The following is a 16924-nucleotide window of genomic DNA, read 5'->3' as shown; positions in this document are numbered from 1 at the left end:
CCAATCACAGGCTAGTGAGAGATAGGGCGGTGACCAGGCTATATAACATGACTGTATCAGAGAGATGTCAGGTCAGGAGGCTGACTGTGCCGTGTAAATCTAAAGACTGAGCAGACATCAATACAAATATGTTGGTCAGTAGAACAGCTCCATCATATTTATTTCAGTCATTGCTGTATTTAGCTCTCTGTCTTCAGCTTTAAAATCAGCTCAGTAGCACATCTCTATGACAACGCTGAGCGGAAGTGAGGTTTTCCCCTGTTTAACCCTGATTGGCGGGACGGTCTTAGGTCTGGCTCCCGCGTTCTCATTGGGCAGCCGGCCTGAAAGGGCGGGGTGATTGCTGGTTGGACGCGCGGGAGGCAGTCATGACTGAGCTGGAGAAGGTCCCGCTGGTGGATATAGACCCAGACGGCACCTTCAAATACGTGCTGATACGAGTCAGCTACAGAGAGGGGCTGGACGACCACAGGGACATCGTGAGGGGATACGGCTGGGCGGAGTACCACGGTGAGAGCAGGGCGCCATCTTTCCCAAGGGCTGCCATACCCTGGGTAGCCACGCCCTCAGAGTAACACGTGCTCAGGAGCTAGACCTGACAGTGACGTCACTTTGGAAAGGGGACCTGTCTGTCACTAGGGAATGTTACGTGACAAATGTCATTGTTCCCAACAAATAAAATACATTGTATTGCACTACTCCAGGGAGAGTCACTTCTTTAGCACTCCCCCTTCATTCTTGTCCCTCAGACCTTTGCTTTTCTGTGCTGGCCCAGCTCCTCCACCCCTGAGCTCCCTACATAAACTTCTATGTAGCTGCAGGGGAAGGAGCATAGGAAATACTAGAGTGGGGTCGCCATACACTTTGCAACCTGACCATACAATCAGATTTACCAAAAACTATGTAATATGCGGCCCTACCTAATCAATGTGTACCCACTAGGACTGCATTGATTTACTGCACTGATAGGCGGCACTGATGGGCCACATTGGTAGGAGGCAATGAAAGGTGACACTATTGAGGTTCTGATAGGCAATGATTGGCAGCATTGGTGGGCACTGGTTGACAGCACTGATGGGCAATGATTGGCAGTACTGGTGGGCACTGTTGGGACTGCACTGATTATCAGTGTAGATGTCCCTTTAACACAAGCTGGTTATCGGCTCTCTTCTCCTTTTCTTCTCTTGATTGTACAGTGTATATACTGTACAATCAGATTGTACATTTTTTATTTTTTTTTTTTTGTCATCTACACCGGATGCATTTATGAACGCCTATGAAAGAAAACATACAGCATGCTGCATTTTTTTGCAGCAGCAGAATGCACATGAATGCACCACTGATGCATGGAAATGTAGTTCTAAACTGTTTTTTTTTTTACTTTAATGTGTTCTCTGCATTTAAGATAAAAATCACCTGTTCTACCTGTTGTAGCCCCCCGCCTCTAAACCCTTACCTGAGGCCTCTATAGATCCAGCATTGTGCCCATCTGCAGCTCCCCTTTTGTTCACTTCCTGGTCTCACAGGCTTTGCTGAGAACAGCTAAAGCCATTGGCTCCTGCTGCTGTCAGTCAAATCCAATGAGGAAGGAGTTGGGATTGGGGGAGGGGTGTTGGAGCGGCATGCACACTGCCCGACTGCACATCTGTCCCCATAGCACACAGCTTACAGTGGGGGTACTCAAAAGAGGAGGAGTGGAGAGCACTGTCAGAGGACCACCAAAGAGGAGCTAAGGGACCGCTCTGTGTAGGGTTGCCACCTCATCCCTTTAAATGCGAACACATATGAAGTACACAGATTCTGAGGGTAATATAATGCAGATAAGGCACTAAGTGAGTTTAATTACCACCTTAATCAGCCACAGAACCTGTGTAATTATTATGTGTTCGGTTTTAAAGGGATGAGGCGGAAACCATAGCTGCTGACTTCTAACCACTTCTTGACTGCGTTATAGGCGAATGATGGCTACAGCGTGGTTGTCGAGTTCTGACAGGGCATCTATTGCTCTCCTCCCAAAACCACGCCCTCTGCACGCCCGCTGTGATGGGCTCTGTGATCAGACATTGTGTCCTTCAGGGTAGAGGGGCTAATCACAGGGCCAATCAAAAAAAGAATAAAAATGGTGGTTCAGTCGTGATAATATCTAATTATAGCAACCAACTCACCAAAACCAATCACAGTGACCCTTTACCATGTGATCAGCAGTGTCCAATCACAGCTGATCACAATGTAAATACACTTGCCGGTTATCGGCATTTCTTTCCTCATGCGCTGTCAAAGCGTGAGGAGAGGAGAGCCAGTAACCGGCAAGTGTGACAGGGGTCATCTACACTTATCAGTGTCCTGATTATCAGTGCAGCTACAACAGTGCCCATCAGTGCTGCATATCACTGCAGCCTGATCAGCGTACGTCAGTGAAGGAGAAAGATTACTTATTTGCAATTTTTTAACATAACATTAACATAATTTTTTATTTACTTTTATATTTTTTTCAAAATTTTCGGTCTTTTTTTTTTTTTTTTTTTTTTTTAGCAAAAAAAAACAGTGGTCTTTAAATACCACCAAAAGAAAGCTCTATTTGTGTGGGGAAAAAAAAAGATAAAAAAAATTTTGTTTGGGTACAGTGTTGCATGACAGCTGAAAATTGGCCTGGGCAGGAAGGGGGGTAAAAGTGCCCAGTAGGCAAGTAGTTAAACAAGATATGAAAAACACCAGAGCAAAATTTAATAATGCATTACAGTGTTTGTTCACCAATGCCAGAAGTCTGCCAAGCAAAATAGGTGAGTTGGAAGCTCTGGTGCACGAGGAGGGCTATGATGTAATCGGTATTGCTGAAACTTGGCTTCATTCCTCACATGACTGGGCATTAATATTCCTGGCGATGCACTCTTTCGGAGAGACAGGGTAAAAAGGAAAGGTGGTGGGGTCTGTTTCTATGTGAGAAGAGATCTCAAAGTGAGTGTGAAAGAGGACCTGGTTGATGGAGAGTGTGATGAGTCTGAAGCATTATGGGTGGAAATGCATATAGATGAGCGTACTTTAAAGTTAATCATTGGAGTTTGTTATAGACCATCCAATGTTAATGAGGAGGTGGAGACTCAGCTCCTTGCACAGATGGAAAGGGCTGGGACAGTGATAATAATGGGGGATTTTAACTACCCAGAAATTGACTAGAGTAATGGCACTGCTGGGACAGTTAAAGAGCAAACATTTATAAACCTATTACAGGACAATTTTATGGTCCAGTTTATTGAGGCCCCAACTAGGAATGATGCTCTGTTGGACCTGGTAATCTCAAACAATGCAGAGCTTATTACTAATGTCCAGATGAAGGAACACCTGGGTAGCAGTGATCATAACATGATTTCATTTGATGTTAGCTGTAAGCAAAAAACACATACGGGAAAGATAAAAACACTTAACTTTAAGAGAGCAAATTTTCCAAGGATGATGGCTGTTCTCCAGGACTTAGACTGGGAGAGAATATTGACATCAATGGGCACAGAACAGAAATGGGAATTCTTCAAAGTGACTGTTTGTGAACTCACTGCAAAGTATATTCCCATGGATAATAAGTTTAAAAGGCTAAAAATAAAACCTATGTGGCTCACGGCCAAAGTTAAAAAAGCTATAAACAATAAGAAAAGAGCTTTTAAAAAATATAAAAATGAAGGAACACTAGTGTCATTTAAATGTTACAAAGAATATAACAGAATATGTAAAAAGGAAATCAAGGACGCAAAAAATCAAAACGAACGACAGATTGTAAAAGATAGTAGGACAAACCCCCAAAAATTCTTCAAATATATTAATAGTAAAAAGGTCAGGTCTGAGCATGTAGGCCCTTTACAAAATAATCTGGACTGAGGACAAAGAGAAGGCAAATTTATTAAATACTTCTTCAGCTCTGTGTATACAAAGGAGCATGGGGGGAGCTCATGTCCATAATGGGGGTGGTAGTGACACAGCCCTGAATGATCCACAATGGCTCAAAAGTGATATGGTCCAGAAATATTTAGACAGAATAAAGGGGGATAAAGCACCTGGACCAGATGGCATCCACCCACGGATCCTAAAAGAATTGAGCTCTGTCATTTCAAAGCCATTGTATCTAATTTTTAGGGACTCGTTAATGACGGGAATAGTACCACTGGATTGGCATAGGGCCAATGTGGTGCCCATATTTAAATAGGGAACAAAGTCTTTACCAAGTAACTATAGACCTGTTAGTTTAACTTCTATAGTCAGGAAGATACTGGAGAGTTTAATAAAAGACCACATAGACGAGTTCTTGTTGGAAAAAAATATTTTAAGCAACAGACAGCATGGATTCATGAAAGACAGAAGTTGTCAGACAAACCTGATTTCTTTTTATGAAGAGGTAAGTAAAACCTTGGACAGAGGGGTGGCTGTGGACATGCTATACCTGGATTTTGCAAAAGCATTTGACACAGTTCCCCACGCATGGCTCATGTGTAAGGTAAAGTCTACAGGCTTGGAAATATCAGTTTTTAAATGGATAGAAAACTGGCTTAAAGACAGAATTCAGAGAGTAGTGGTTAATGATTCTTACTCTGAATGGTCTAAGGTTATCAGTGGTGTACCCCAAGGTTGAGTGCTGGGACCCTGACTTTTTAATATCTTTATAAATGATATTGGGTCTGGGATTAAAAGTAACATTTCAGTCTTTGCAGATGACACCAAGCTATGCAGTAGAATAACGTCCTTACAGGATGTCTCCAATTTACAAGCCGACCTCAATGCACTGTCTAATTGGGCGACAATGTGGCAGATGAGGTTTAATGTTGATAAATGTAACGTTGTGCACTTGGGGGCTAAGAATATGCATGCATCATACATACTAGGGGGAGTACAACTGGGGGAATCAATGGTGGAGGAGGATCTGGGGGTTTTGGTAGATCATAAGCTCATAAGGGGGGGTTGCCTTCCTCTGGATCAACTGTGGGTATATGGGATTGTATGATATTTTTTATTGTATTTATTTATTTTTTATGGTTGAACTGGATAGTCTTGTGTCTTTTTTCAACCTGACTATGTAACTATCTAGAATCTGACGATCATGATTGTCTTGTTCATAAAATGTTCTCATTGTTGAATATGTGCCATGTTCCCCTCCTTTATCACATTAGTATATTATTCTGAAAAGGCCGGCACTGTGTTTTGTTGCAGCTGACATCTATGACAAAGTGGCCTCGGAGATTGAGAAGGGCCGCGTGCTGGACTGTGAGTGCCTAGGAGGAGGCCGAATTTCCCATTCTAGTGGCAGCAAGAAGATCCATATCTATGGCTACTCCTTGGTAACTGAATATATGGACATAACTCTATTATTATCTCTTTACATCATTAAGCAGATTGCTCAAATTTTTCTTTTCTTCCACCATAGGAGCTTTCCAGGCCGGCAGACTACAATGATTACTGCTAGCGGCTATAGCCACTGGTAGTAATCGCATGTAGAAAAATCCGACAGGCTGGCTGTACCCAAGTTGATGGATTGACTTTGGTACAATCGGCCTGCCCGTACATGGATCGAATTTCGGCTGATCCCAGCTGAACTTGTCTAATTTCAATCCATGTATGGCTGGCTTTATATAGACCAATGCTTTTGCTTCAGAGTTCTGTCATATAAAGTGTAAAGGATGAGGGCACCACAAGGTATGATTTATTATTCTTGATAATAGCTTAGTAGGTAAATCCAATGCGTTTAAGGGGAACATAACTCTCCCTTCATCAGGGCTCGAATGTTGGCCTTTGTGGGCAAAGGATGAAGGATTAGCATCCAGACCGGCATCCACACTAATATTATACTTATCCTTGATTCTTCACTCAGATTGTCCAGTATTTCCCCTCCAGCATTAAAGCCCTGATGAAAGTAGAGTTGTGAAACACGCTGGAATTCCCTGCTGATCGTTTATTAAGAGTAATAAATCCAGGCAGGCTGTGCATGTGTTGAACATTCCCCATTCATTTCTTTCAGACGGCCTTCAGTTGTTTGTGATGCATAGTGCTTTAGCAAATCATTTGTCATCCAGTAAGGGTTGAGATCTTCTAGTTGTTGTAAACCCTTACATATACCCAGTGAAGTGACTGGCTTCAGGTGATACATTGAGATCAAACAAATCCTGCTACACAAGTTGTACCTGATTATCTGCAGTCTTCTCTTTGCTACATCTGTTAAAAGTCAAGAATTTATAAAGCTTGTCTGTGCTGTCAAAAAAAAAAGGGGGGGGGAGGGGCAAAGAGCTAAAGAGCTGAAGTCACACTCTGCAGATCTTAGTGAGGGGAGCTGATTGGAGGGAATGGAACCCCCCTCCCCTCCATACAGCACACAGGAACAGAGCGGTGGCTGTCAATCAGCTGGAGACCCCTCTCCTGCCATCTTTTTTTTTTTTTTTTTTTTTTCTCATGGTGTCAGGAAAACTTTTCAGAAGTGACTCTTGGTGATAGCAGAGCAAGGAGGTAGCAGACAGAAATTACACATAGGGGGAGTTTTACTAAAACTTGAGCACTCAGAACCTGATGCAGCTGTGCATGGTAGCCAATCGGCTTCTTATTTCAGCTTGTTTAACCACATGCTGCAAAATCACGTACCTGTACGTCATTTTGGCTCAAATGGTTGTACCAGGGTGATGCCTGCAGTTGCAGGCATCACCCCGGTACCGTTTTTAGAGCTGACGGGCAGTTTCTTGTGACAGGAATCGATGCAGCTAATCAGCCGCTCGTTCGTTATCCCAAGCACCGGGAAGGGACGTCCCCTTCCACCACTCTGCCCGGGCTCTTTCATCCAGGATAACCAAGCGACTGGCCGGAGACCCGAACAAACCCAAAATCCGCTTTGATCGGGTCTCTGATCTAGAAACCCAGAAAGCGACATTGTGACGTCCCTTCCATTTTACTGGAGCCTTAAAGGCGTCAGATTAAAAAAAAAATGTCAGTACAAAACAGCCAAACTTGGTGTTTTGAATGCTTTTAAGTGAAAAAAAAAAATATCTGACGTGTGACTATTGCTGTCAAAAAAAAAAATTAAAGCCCCACATGCCTCCGCATTTGCACGCAGAAGCGAACTCATACGTAAGTCGTGCCCGCAAATGTAAATGGTGTTCAAACCACACGTGAGGTATCGCCATGATCATTAGAGCAAGAGCAATAATTCTAGCATGAGACCTCCTCTGTAACTCTAAACTGGTAACCGTTAAAGATTTTTAAAGTGGCACCTATTGAGATTTTTAAATACTGTAGTCTGTTGCCAACCACGAGTGTGTTTAAAAAAAAAAATGCATTTGAAAGACCGCTGCACAAAATATGTGACATAAAATATTGCAATGACCGCCATTTTATTCTCCAGGGTTTCTGCCAAAAAAAAAAATATATAATGTTTGGGGGTTCTAAGTAATTTTTTAGCAAAGAATACAGATTTTAACTTGTAAGCAACAAATGTCAGAAAAAGGTGGTTAATTAAGCTTTGGCAATAAAACCTGGAAGCTTGGTTTCTATGCACAACTGCACTTGCACTGCTGATTTTGCACTCTTCAGTTTTAGTAAATCCACCCCAATGTGCTTTGGATTGAGACAAGTACAAGTCCAAGGGATATGCTTTGTTCATATTTCATGTCTGAGGTTTACAACCGCTTTCATCCTCTTAACACCCAATGCTTGAGCAGCCCTTAGGCCAGACCCACAACTGGTTACTGTTGGTTAAAAAAAAAAAAAAAAAAAAGATAGGGGGCCATTGCTGACCAGGTGAAAATGCTAATTCCCTTGCTGTCTCTGGCTTTGAAGATTCTGAGTCACTGATCCTGAGCAAGAATGTAGCACATATTTGGAACTCATCGTGTACAGATTTGTTCCAGGTAGGAAATAATAGAAATTATTGAAGCCATTAAATGAACATAGCAGCCAGACAATTAGCATTTTGAGAAGGTCAGCATTAGCAGCACTGCTTGTCTCGAGCAACAGACTACAAGGGAATTCTGTAAACGGGGAAAAAAAGTTCCTAAGATATGACGGTTGATAACATGGTTTGTGCCCCACGCCACAAATTTTTTGAATGGCCTCTACAATGTGATTGTGTTTATCATGTTTTATAGAATGTGTTGTTTTGTTGGGACACTTTTTCATCTTTTTGCTCTAAGTGCTGGTTCGCGGGGGGCGGGGGTGACCTGTCAGGCGACTTAGCCACCTGACAAGTCTTGCTCCATGCATTGCAATGGAACCGTTCTAATAGGGGTGACTCTAGTCGCTTCAACTTAGAAGAAGGTTCCTGTACTTCTTTATGGCGACTTGGGAGCGGCTTGCATTGACTTCTATAAAGAATTCGTTTTGTGAAGCCGCCCCTGTGTGAACCGGCACTAAATTATATATAATTCTGTTTGTTGCCTCAAAAAAAAATTTGTTTGGAAAACAAAAGTGGTCAAATGAAAACGAAATTATTTTCCATGGGTGCCATACGGCTTCCTTCCGAACACTTAGGCTGGGTTCACACATGTGCGGTGTCCTGCATCCAATTTGTATAAGTGTGAACCCAGCCTTACAGTATCAGACAATCATGGCGTGCCCAACATTTTCCAGTGTGAAATGCTGAATCTTCCAAGTGTAGTGTATACCAGCATAACCCCCAACTCCACAATGCAGCATTTGGTGCCTGAGTGGTGTTGTTTGCCGAAGGTGAAGATCTATGCATGTTGTTTTGGCTGTAGATACACAGTAATGCCCCGTACACACGGTCGGACATTGATCGGACATTCCGACAACAAAATCCTAGGATTTTTTCCGACGGATGTTGGCTCAAACTTGTCTTGCATACACACGGTCACACAAAGTTGTCGGAAAATCCAATCGTTCTGAACGCGGTGACGTAAAACACGTACGTCGGGACTATAAACGGGGCAGTGGCCAATAGCTTTCATCTCTTTATTTATTCTGAGCATACGTGGCACTTTGTCCGTCGGATTTGTGTACACATGATCGGTATTTCCGACAACGGATTTTGTTGTCGGAAAATTTTATATCCTGCTCTCAAACTTTGTGTGTCGGAAAATCCGATGGAAAATGTGTGATGGAGCCTACACACGGTCGGAATTTCCGACAACAAGGTCCTATCACACATTTTCCGTCGGAAAATCCGACCGTGTGTACGGGGCATAAGAGTGGATGATTGCTGTGCAGAGGTGGTATGTCTTTTCTTAGTTGGCCCTGATTACAGGGTCAATAAAAGCTGAACTCAAAGAATTACCCCAAAAACATCCTTCTAGTGCAAACCCCCCCCCCCCCCCCCCCCACTGCAAGGGTTAAATGCTGGTTAAAGGAGTTGTAAAGACAGAAGGTTTTTCCATGCATTAAGATAAAAAACCAGTGTGTGGCAGCCTCCCCAGCACCCCCTAATTACTTACCCGAGCCCCATCTCTCTTGAAGCCGTCCAGGACACTCCTCCTGATTGGCCAAGACACAGCAGCCGCGCCATTGGCTCCTGCGGCTGTCAATCAGTCAGCCAATCAGGGGAGAAAAGGGGCCGGGCCAGGTTGGGGCTCCGAGTCTGAATGGATACATGGACCTCTGACTCTGCTTGGGTGCCCCCATAGAAAGCTGCTGGCTGAGGGCGCACTCGATAGAAGGGAGGGGCCAAGAACAGAAAAGAGAGACCCAAGAAGAGGCAGATCCGGGCTGCACTGCACAGAGGAGGTAAGTAATACATGTTTGTAAAGTTTTGTTTAAAAAAAAAAAAATAACAATCACTTTAAGTGTGGGGTAGAGGAATAATCTGTAGTATTTGTCCTATTCCTCGCTCCAGCATGCTTCAGGCACTCACCACCTCTCTGATGCTTCAGATTTTTTGGGGGCCCTTGCGGTTTTTATGTACTGCAATCCAGGGCTATTGGTCTTGTATTGTACTTGATGTGAGTAATGCAAACGCAGACCAGAACGTCTGAAGAGAAGAGGTTTTGGGGGACCGGTCACACAGCGTGGAGGAAATCTGCCCAAGCGAGGAAATATAAGGTATCTGTTATACCTTATTATTTTACTCCTGGGCTTAAAAAGCATGTAACCCTCGCAGTGCAGATCTCCATTATAAGGGTGTTCTTGTTTAAATCCCGGAGTTGAGCTTTAAAGTAAACATCTACTCCAGGCAACTAGCGAAATCAGTCTATGCTAATTCTGTGCAAATATTGTTAAGATTGGTAGTTTTGCACAAAGTGCTTTTGACCCAGACTGACATATAAATTTATATTCTGAATGTAGCCTGCAATAGTGGATACAGAAGAAACTTTACCGCAGTATGCCTCAGAAAATTTGGTTGTAGTCTCTGAATAGCTTATATTTAGATTATTTGTCAAAAGATTTCATAAAACACTAACCGCACATCCTCATCTTTTGTAGGGTTTTGGCCGGGCCAAGCACTCTGTATCTATGGAGCTGATCAAGACGAAATATCCAGACTATGAGGTCACCTGGTCAGATGAAGGATACTGATGAGGCTTCCAATGACCCTACAGAGTTCCAGGGCACAGTGTTACTGGTCTGAGGCCAGAACTGCACAGGACATTTTAGGCTTCTGCTATTCGGTGATTACCCACATGGTAGACTTCATCTCTTTTCACCACTGTAACAATGCTCCCCATTGTTACAGTGGTTAGATGAGGTAATTGTCATTACAGGTTAACTCGCACAGTAATATAATATTTAAAGTAGAATTCCAGCCTAACACTAACTAGTCTTTTAAAATGTTCTCTCCCCTCTTCTGCTACCTATACTGCCTGACCTGTGTAAAAAAAAAAAAAAAAAAAAAAAAAAAAAAAGGTCTATACTTATTTTCAGTCTGCTCATTTTAGGACTAGTGATCCCCTGTGTTAGTGAGTCTACAGGAGAGTGGAGGGAGCACTCTACAAGGGCCTGGGAAATCTAGGAGTTGTGACGTCACTCATAGACTACCATGTCTAGGCCATTGTCGGTGCTCTCTCCTCTCTGAGAAGCTGCTAATCATGTGACTGGCCCGGAGCAGGCTCAAAATAGATAAGTACACAGACCTTTTTTGCTTCGGTTTGGGGAAAGGAACATTTTAAGACTAGTTAGACCCCTTTCACACTGGGGAATTTTTCAGGCGCTTTAGCATTAAAAAAAGCGCCTGAAAGAAGCCTCATCTGAAATCCCAATGTGAAAGCCCGAGTGCTTTCACACTGGGGCACTGCATTGGCAGGGCGTCAAAAAAATGTCCTGCAAGCAGCTTCTTTGCAGCGCTTTCGTGTTTTTGCCACCGGGCTGGGTGCAAAAAACGACTGAAAAACGCCCCATTGTGAAAGGGGTCTTAGGAAGCGCTTTACCAGCGTTTTTCGGGCGCTGGCAGTGTAAAAGGGCTTGGGCTTTCACGCAGGGATTGCAGATGAGGCTTCTTTCAGGCACTTTCCAGGCACTTTTTTTAACGCTAAAGTGCCTGAAAAACGCCCCAGTGTGAAAGGGGTCTTAGTGTTAGGCTGGAATTCTACTTTAAAGGATAAGTTCACCTTTTGAAGTATGTTACACCTATATTAAGGGTGTAATGTGTAACATGCTCCAGACCTGCATACCCCCCCCCACGCCTTGTGACATCGGGCAAGGGATCCGCTCCTTGCATCTACTGCCATATTTTGAAAATGGTGGGGCTCCGCCAGCCCAGCTATGTCATTAAAAAGATGCACAATAGTGATTAATTGTGTATGTGATTTCGCGCAAAAACTTCTGGGTGAATAATGCTGTTTCATAAAGATGCACAACTAATATAATTCCTCAAAGTGTAGAACCACAATAGATAAAAGTGTAAATATAAGTGAAAGTCCTTCAAAGTGTGACTATTAAGGTGAACATGCGTTGATAGGTGATCTGGTGACTTTTCGTGGCGTTGTATGCCCACTAGGGGCTCCCAGAACTCTCACCTCGATGAGAGGTGTACATCCTTTGGGTCTGTGCTCTTTCTGGTCCAGTCCTGTGCTGGCGTTCTGTTCCGTCAAGAAAGGATATGGTGGAGGTTTGGATGTTGGGCAGAGTTGGAAGACTTCCAGATCCTCACATACCAAAAACGGTGAGTAGAAAGATACAGCTATGTCATTCACTCACCGGAATCTGCAAATGAGAAAACTACAAGTTCCGTCTGCCACTATGGCAGATGGTTTGTAGTTCTCAATGGGCCGTCAGCATGCTGATTGGCACACTCCTAGTCCATTCACACTGCCTTCAGCTCTGTAACAGAAAGTCCATACAGAGAACAGAGCTACAGACCGTGTGTGAAGGAGCCCAACATTGTAATTGCGATCCACTGAGGCTCCTGTGAAAAAAGTAATAAATGCACACTTTTTCAAAAAAGTGAACTTCTCCTTAAAAAAAAAAACTGTACTGAGGAATTATAGAAGCAACAATTGCTGACTTGTTCATTTAAAATTCCTAATTCCTGGCTGCCATACTGAACTGAATATGGAATTCAGAAATTCTTATTTCACTTTCCAATCTGCATGTTTACTCCAAGCCGGCAACTCCAAAGATTTTGAAGCAAAAGACAGCTAGAATTTTTAGACGGAGGTAAGCGATGGAAACCTACTTGGTTTTTCTCGGGTAGGTTTACTAATAATTACTGTGGTCATATTGCATATGGAATACAGAAGCCTATTGAGTGTAGGCCTGCCTACTGTCCACAAGAGAGTAATGTAATCACATAGTTGTATGATAGTGTACAGTTTGCCTCAACAATGGGGAAGCCATTTTATTGGCTGAATGTTATTCAAAATGAATCATATTTGTGCCTGCCAAAGTACCAGTAACACTGCAGACTAAAGCTGGCCATACAGTTAGTTTTTATTTCTTTTTTTTTTTGTTTAGCCAGCGGGCTGAATGGGGGAAAAAAAAAAAATTAACAGATTCCTCCATCCACACAATCAAGATGGATGGCGGAATCTTTCCCCCGCAGGACATTGTGTTCTGACAGCTGCACCCACCACCATCAGAATACACAGATCAGTGGTTGCAGCCATTTTTCTGCAGTCACTGATTTGAGAAAGTTTCCAGTACATCCCTTTGACAGAAATCAATCAAACCATTAACTTCTGTCAAGCGGGAACCGCCGTACACTGATCAAAATTCAGCCAGTCCCTGCTGATCTGGACGAATTTTGATCAGTGTTTGGCCAGCTTTACTGTTTGCTTAGCTGATGCTCACTAGATACTGCAAAATACATTGATAGATGTATTTATTCTGCCTTGACGTTAAGCATCATTCTATGATAACACAGAGCCCTCTAATGCCACAAAATGTCCCTTTTCATGTGCATTTCCTGTGTAAATAAAAGAATCTGTAAACGTGTTATCTTTACTGCTATTCATGTGCGATTTAAATGGGGAAAGTTTACATTTATTAATGATTACCTGTCAAAGCAGACCCAAAAACTGATTACATTTAGATACAAATGACTGAACGGCTTTCCTTGCTAACATATATTTATTCCTCCTTAGCCAATGATTTGATTAATACACCTCAGCCACACAGCATAGCCAGGATGGTGACCTCATTGGTCACTATTGCAGCTTCCTGTGTCACCTGCACACTTATTAGAATATGAAAGAGCTTAAAGCAAACCTATGATGTAGCCATGCAGAGCACAGCAACAGATCTGCTTTAATGCACAGCATATATTTACCTCTCTGTTCAGCCTCCATGATTGAACAATGGAAGCTCTGTGTAAGCTCTGAGTCACTGTAGTCAGTTTTCACAGGTCTAAGGGCTTTCTCCTCAGCCAAGCAGTAGCAGTGTCACTTGCTCCTCCAATCCCAGAAGTTCTATATATTTTCTTCATTGGTGGCAGCTGAGCAAAGCACAAGGGGACTAAAGAATAGCAAGGACAGAACCCATTTTTTCCTTCCTGTGAAGCTTGTTAAATGCTTGTAGTGTCTGATGCTTTTCAGACTAGCACTTAAAGCAGAGTTCTGCCTTTTTTTTTTTTTTTTTTTTTTAAGTCAGCAGCTACAAATACTGCAGCTGCTGACTTTTAAAATATGGACACTTACCTGTCCATGGCACCCACGATGTCGGCACCCGAAGCCGATCTGTCCATTGGGTGGAGGCGCTGCCATCTTCGGTAAGGGAATCAGGAAGTGAAGCCTTGCGAGTCGCGCTGCATGATCCCGCTGTCTTCTGGGACCTGTGTGTCTCCCAGAAGACAGCGGGGGGATGGAGGAGGCGCCTGATATGGTATAGATATCTGTGGATACTGCGGCTATCTATGCCTGGAAGTGGGAGCAAATACCTGGATTAGCTTTAAGAGCTAACATTGCATAAAAACCTTATTTATGAAAGGCAAATCCACTTTGCACTACAAGTGCACTTGGAAGTGCAGTCGCTGTAGATCTGAGGGGAAGATCTGAAATAAGGGTAAGCTCTGCTGATTTAATCTTCCAGTCATGTGCAAGCTAAAATTATGTTTTTTTGTTTCCTTGCATGCCCCCCTTCAGATCTACAGCGACTGCACTTCCAAGTGCACTTGTAGTGCAAAGTGTATTTGCTTTTCGTAAATTAAACCCCCCCCCCCCCTCCTCCTTGTGTCTGAGCCATTATGCTGATCCAAAAAGCTAAAATTCCTCTTCAGAACGGTATGAAATCATTACTACTATATTTATCAAGTGGGCATCTGTTGGGCTGGCAGGAAGCCTTCCTCTGCCCCACTGTGCCTTCAATTTGTAAGGAGGCTCTTTCCTGTACAAGTGGAAGCCTAACATATGTTTTTATTGAGTTTCTACACATGCTGTCATACGATTAGTTGTCAGTAATTCCATTGATGCAAAGTCCTGAAAGGCAATAAATGTTTTTGTGTTATTTTGTGGTGGTACAACTCATGCACACACAAAATATTTGGTATCCCTTACCTTTTGCCTTCCTTTTCATAACAAATTTGTATCTGCTACTCCCCTGTACTCAAAAATGTAAATAAAACAATATTGTTTAGTTGGAGTACAAATGATCATAGTTTTTCATAAAGAATGAGTTCACCTTTGGGAACATGTTATGTTAGGGTGGAACATGTAACATGTTTTCCCGAATGCTGCAGCCGCTCACCGATCCCCTCTCTCCCTGTGACTGCAGTATGGGGGAAAGGTTACCTGTACTAGCTGTCACTTTTTGATGAGCGCGAAGCCGTGCCTCATTTATTTACAGAGTTCTGTGACTACAATGAATTACTGACATCTTTTGCTATGTCACTGTTGAGCTCTCTGGTAGTTTGATTCTTCCTGTCTGTGTGAAACTGCCTGGCCGTACGATGTAGCTTACACAGACAGTCTGCAGGCGACCTGCTTAGCTCCTGTGATCTGCTGATTGCCGCTGCAGTGCTTTCCAGGCTCCTACAAAAGCCTTTTTTTAAAGTGAACTTATACTTTAAAGTAGATCTGCGGCCAGGCTATGAACATCCAAATACATGTTCTTAACAAACAGAAAACAAACTTTAAGATCTTGTTCACACTGGTGTGGTCTGGTGCTTTGTGTTAACAGAAAAAAAAGGTAAAAAGAAAAATTTAGGAGCTTCTGCTTCATATTTTGAGGATGAGTTACTCTACAGCGTTTTCAAGTACAGAGGTCAGTGAGGGCTTATTTTAAATTTTATTTACTGTTTGTTAAAGTGGTTTTAAGGATTTGGCTTTAAAAAAACAAAAAAAAAAACAAACCTGTTATACTTACCTGCTCTGTTCAGTGGTTTTGCACAGAGCAGCCTGGATCCTCCTCTTCGTGAGTCCCTCGCCGGCGCTCCTTGCTCCTTCCCCTTGACCAGTGCCCCCAATAGCAATTGGTAAAGTAAATGGGGTAAACGGCACTACCCTAGGCTGGTGAGGGCTATCTCAATCCCTCAGTGTTATAACAATGGTGCACCACCCAGAGGCTAGTGTGCTCCTATGGTGATAATCATAAGTGTTTAAATCACATATACCAACATATGATGTGACATGTAATAGCTAATTAGAAATGCAAACCCCCTCTGTAAATTGCTGTATGTGCTCTGGAACTGTATACACTTATTCAATTTCAATAAAACCTTTTGTTTGAGAGAAAAAAAAGTAATGCAAACCCCAAACGGAAAAACCTCTGCTTTCACATTAGTTAAATAATCAATAATTAATATCCAACATAAATAACTATATTCCATATGTGAAAAAAAAAGCAATATAAACAACCTCAAAAGCAATGTGTGTATAACTATAAATAAAAATGTAAGCACTGAGTTATCAAAACACAATGCTAATAATCAAAAATAGGTAAAATATGACTAATAGTTTGTTGAAAAATGTTATGTGTATTGACATGAATCGTCCCAAAAACAGTGATGTATATTCTCGCTGTAACAATTGCCAGGAATTCCAAAGTGACCAAGTGCTCAGCAGATCAGGTGACTCTTGTGCTCCCCCTTAAGGTACCCCACTCACCAACTCCTTTTACCCCTACAGGGGTGATTGGCGTGTATAAATAACCGGGCGTGATGTCCCTTGATGGCTTCTCCAAGCAATTCACCAAACCAAGATATCCAAGCGATCTATTCAGCAATTCCCAATGGCAGTTCCAGAGAATACTTCAGTAAGATCCCAGGGATAAATCCTGTGTCCTGCAGACGTGTGACAGCTCCTCCAGCCCCGCTGTATCCGGGCGTCCTGAACTACCTCCTCCTGCTAGAAGCCAGCACAGCACAGTGTAGTGCCGCTTGCTATGGGGGCACTGGTGCGTGCTCGCTCCTGAGCTCTACTCTATGCGTCCATAAGGCTCCATGCACACTGAAGCTCATAAACTGCTGTTTTTGGGAGTTTGGGCATTTTTTTTTTTTTAACAGCCCATAAACTCCCCTCTGTTATCCTATGTGTCCATATGCACACATGGTTGTTTTTGGACGTTTATCAGCAGTGAAATTTAAGGG

The 16924-nt window shown here is 42.8% G+C and overlaps 1 protein-coding gene across 1 annotated transcript; it reads left to right on the top strand.

The window, feature by feature from the left end:
* The first annotated feature begins 287 nt into the window (after window positions 1-287).
* PHPT1 (phosphohistidine phosphatase 1) lies at window positions 288-13339 on the top strand. The gene is made up of 3 exons (XM_073599953.1): window positions 288-510; window positions 5191-5318; window positions 10393-13339. Exons 1-3 carry the CDS (start codon window positions 369-371, stop codon window positions 10483-10485), a joined length of 363 nt encoding a protein of 120 aa, XP_073456054.1. The 5' UTR covers window positions 288-368; the 3' UTR covers window positions 10486-13339.
* The last annotated feature ends 3585 nt before the right edge of the window (window positions 13340-16924 follow it).

This window comes from Aquarana catesbeiana, linkage group LG09, assembly GCF_042186555.1.
Source record: "Aquarana catesbeiana isolate 2022-GZ linkage group LG09, ASM4218655v1, whole genome shotgun sequence".
NCBI classification, from domain to species: Eukaryota; Metazoa; Chordata; class Amphibia; order Anura; family Ranidae; genus Aquarana; species Aquarana catesbeiana.
The sequence above is the reverse complement of the archived record's forward strand: the minus strand, read 5'-3'. Positions and strand labels throughout refer to the sequence as shown.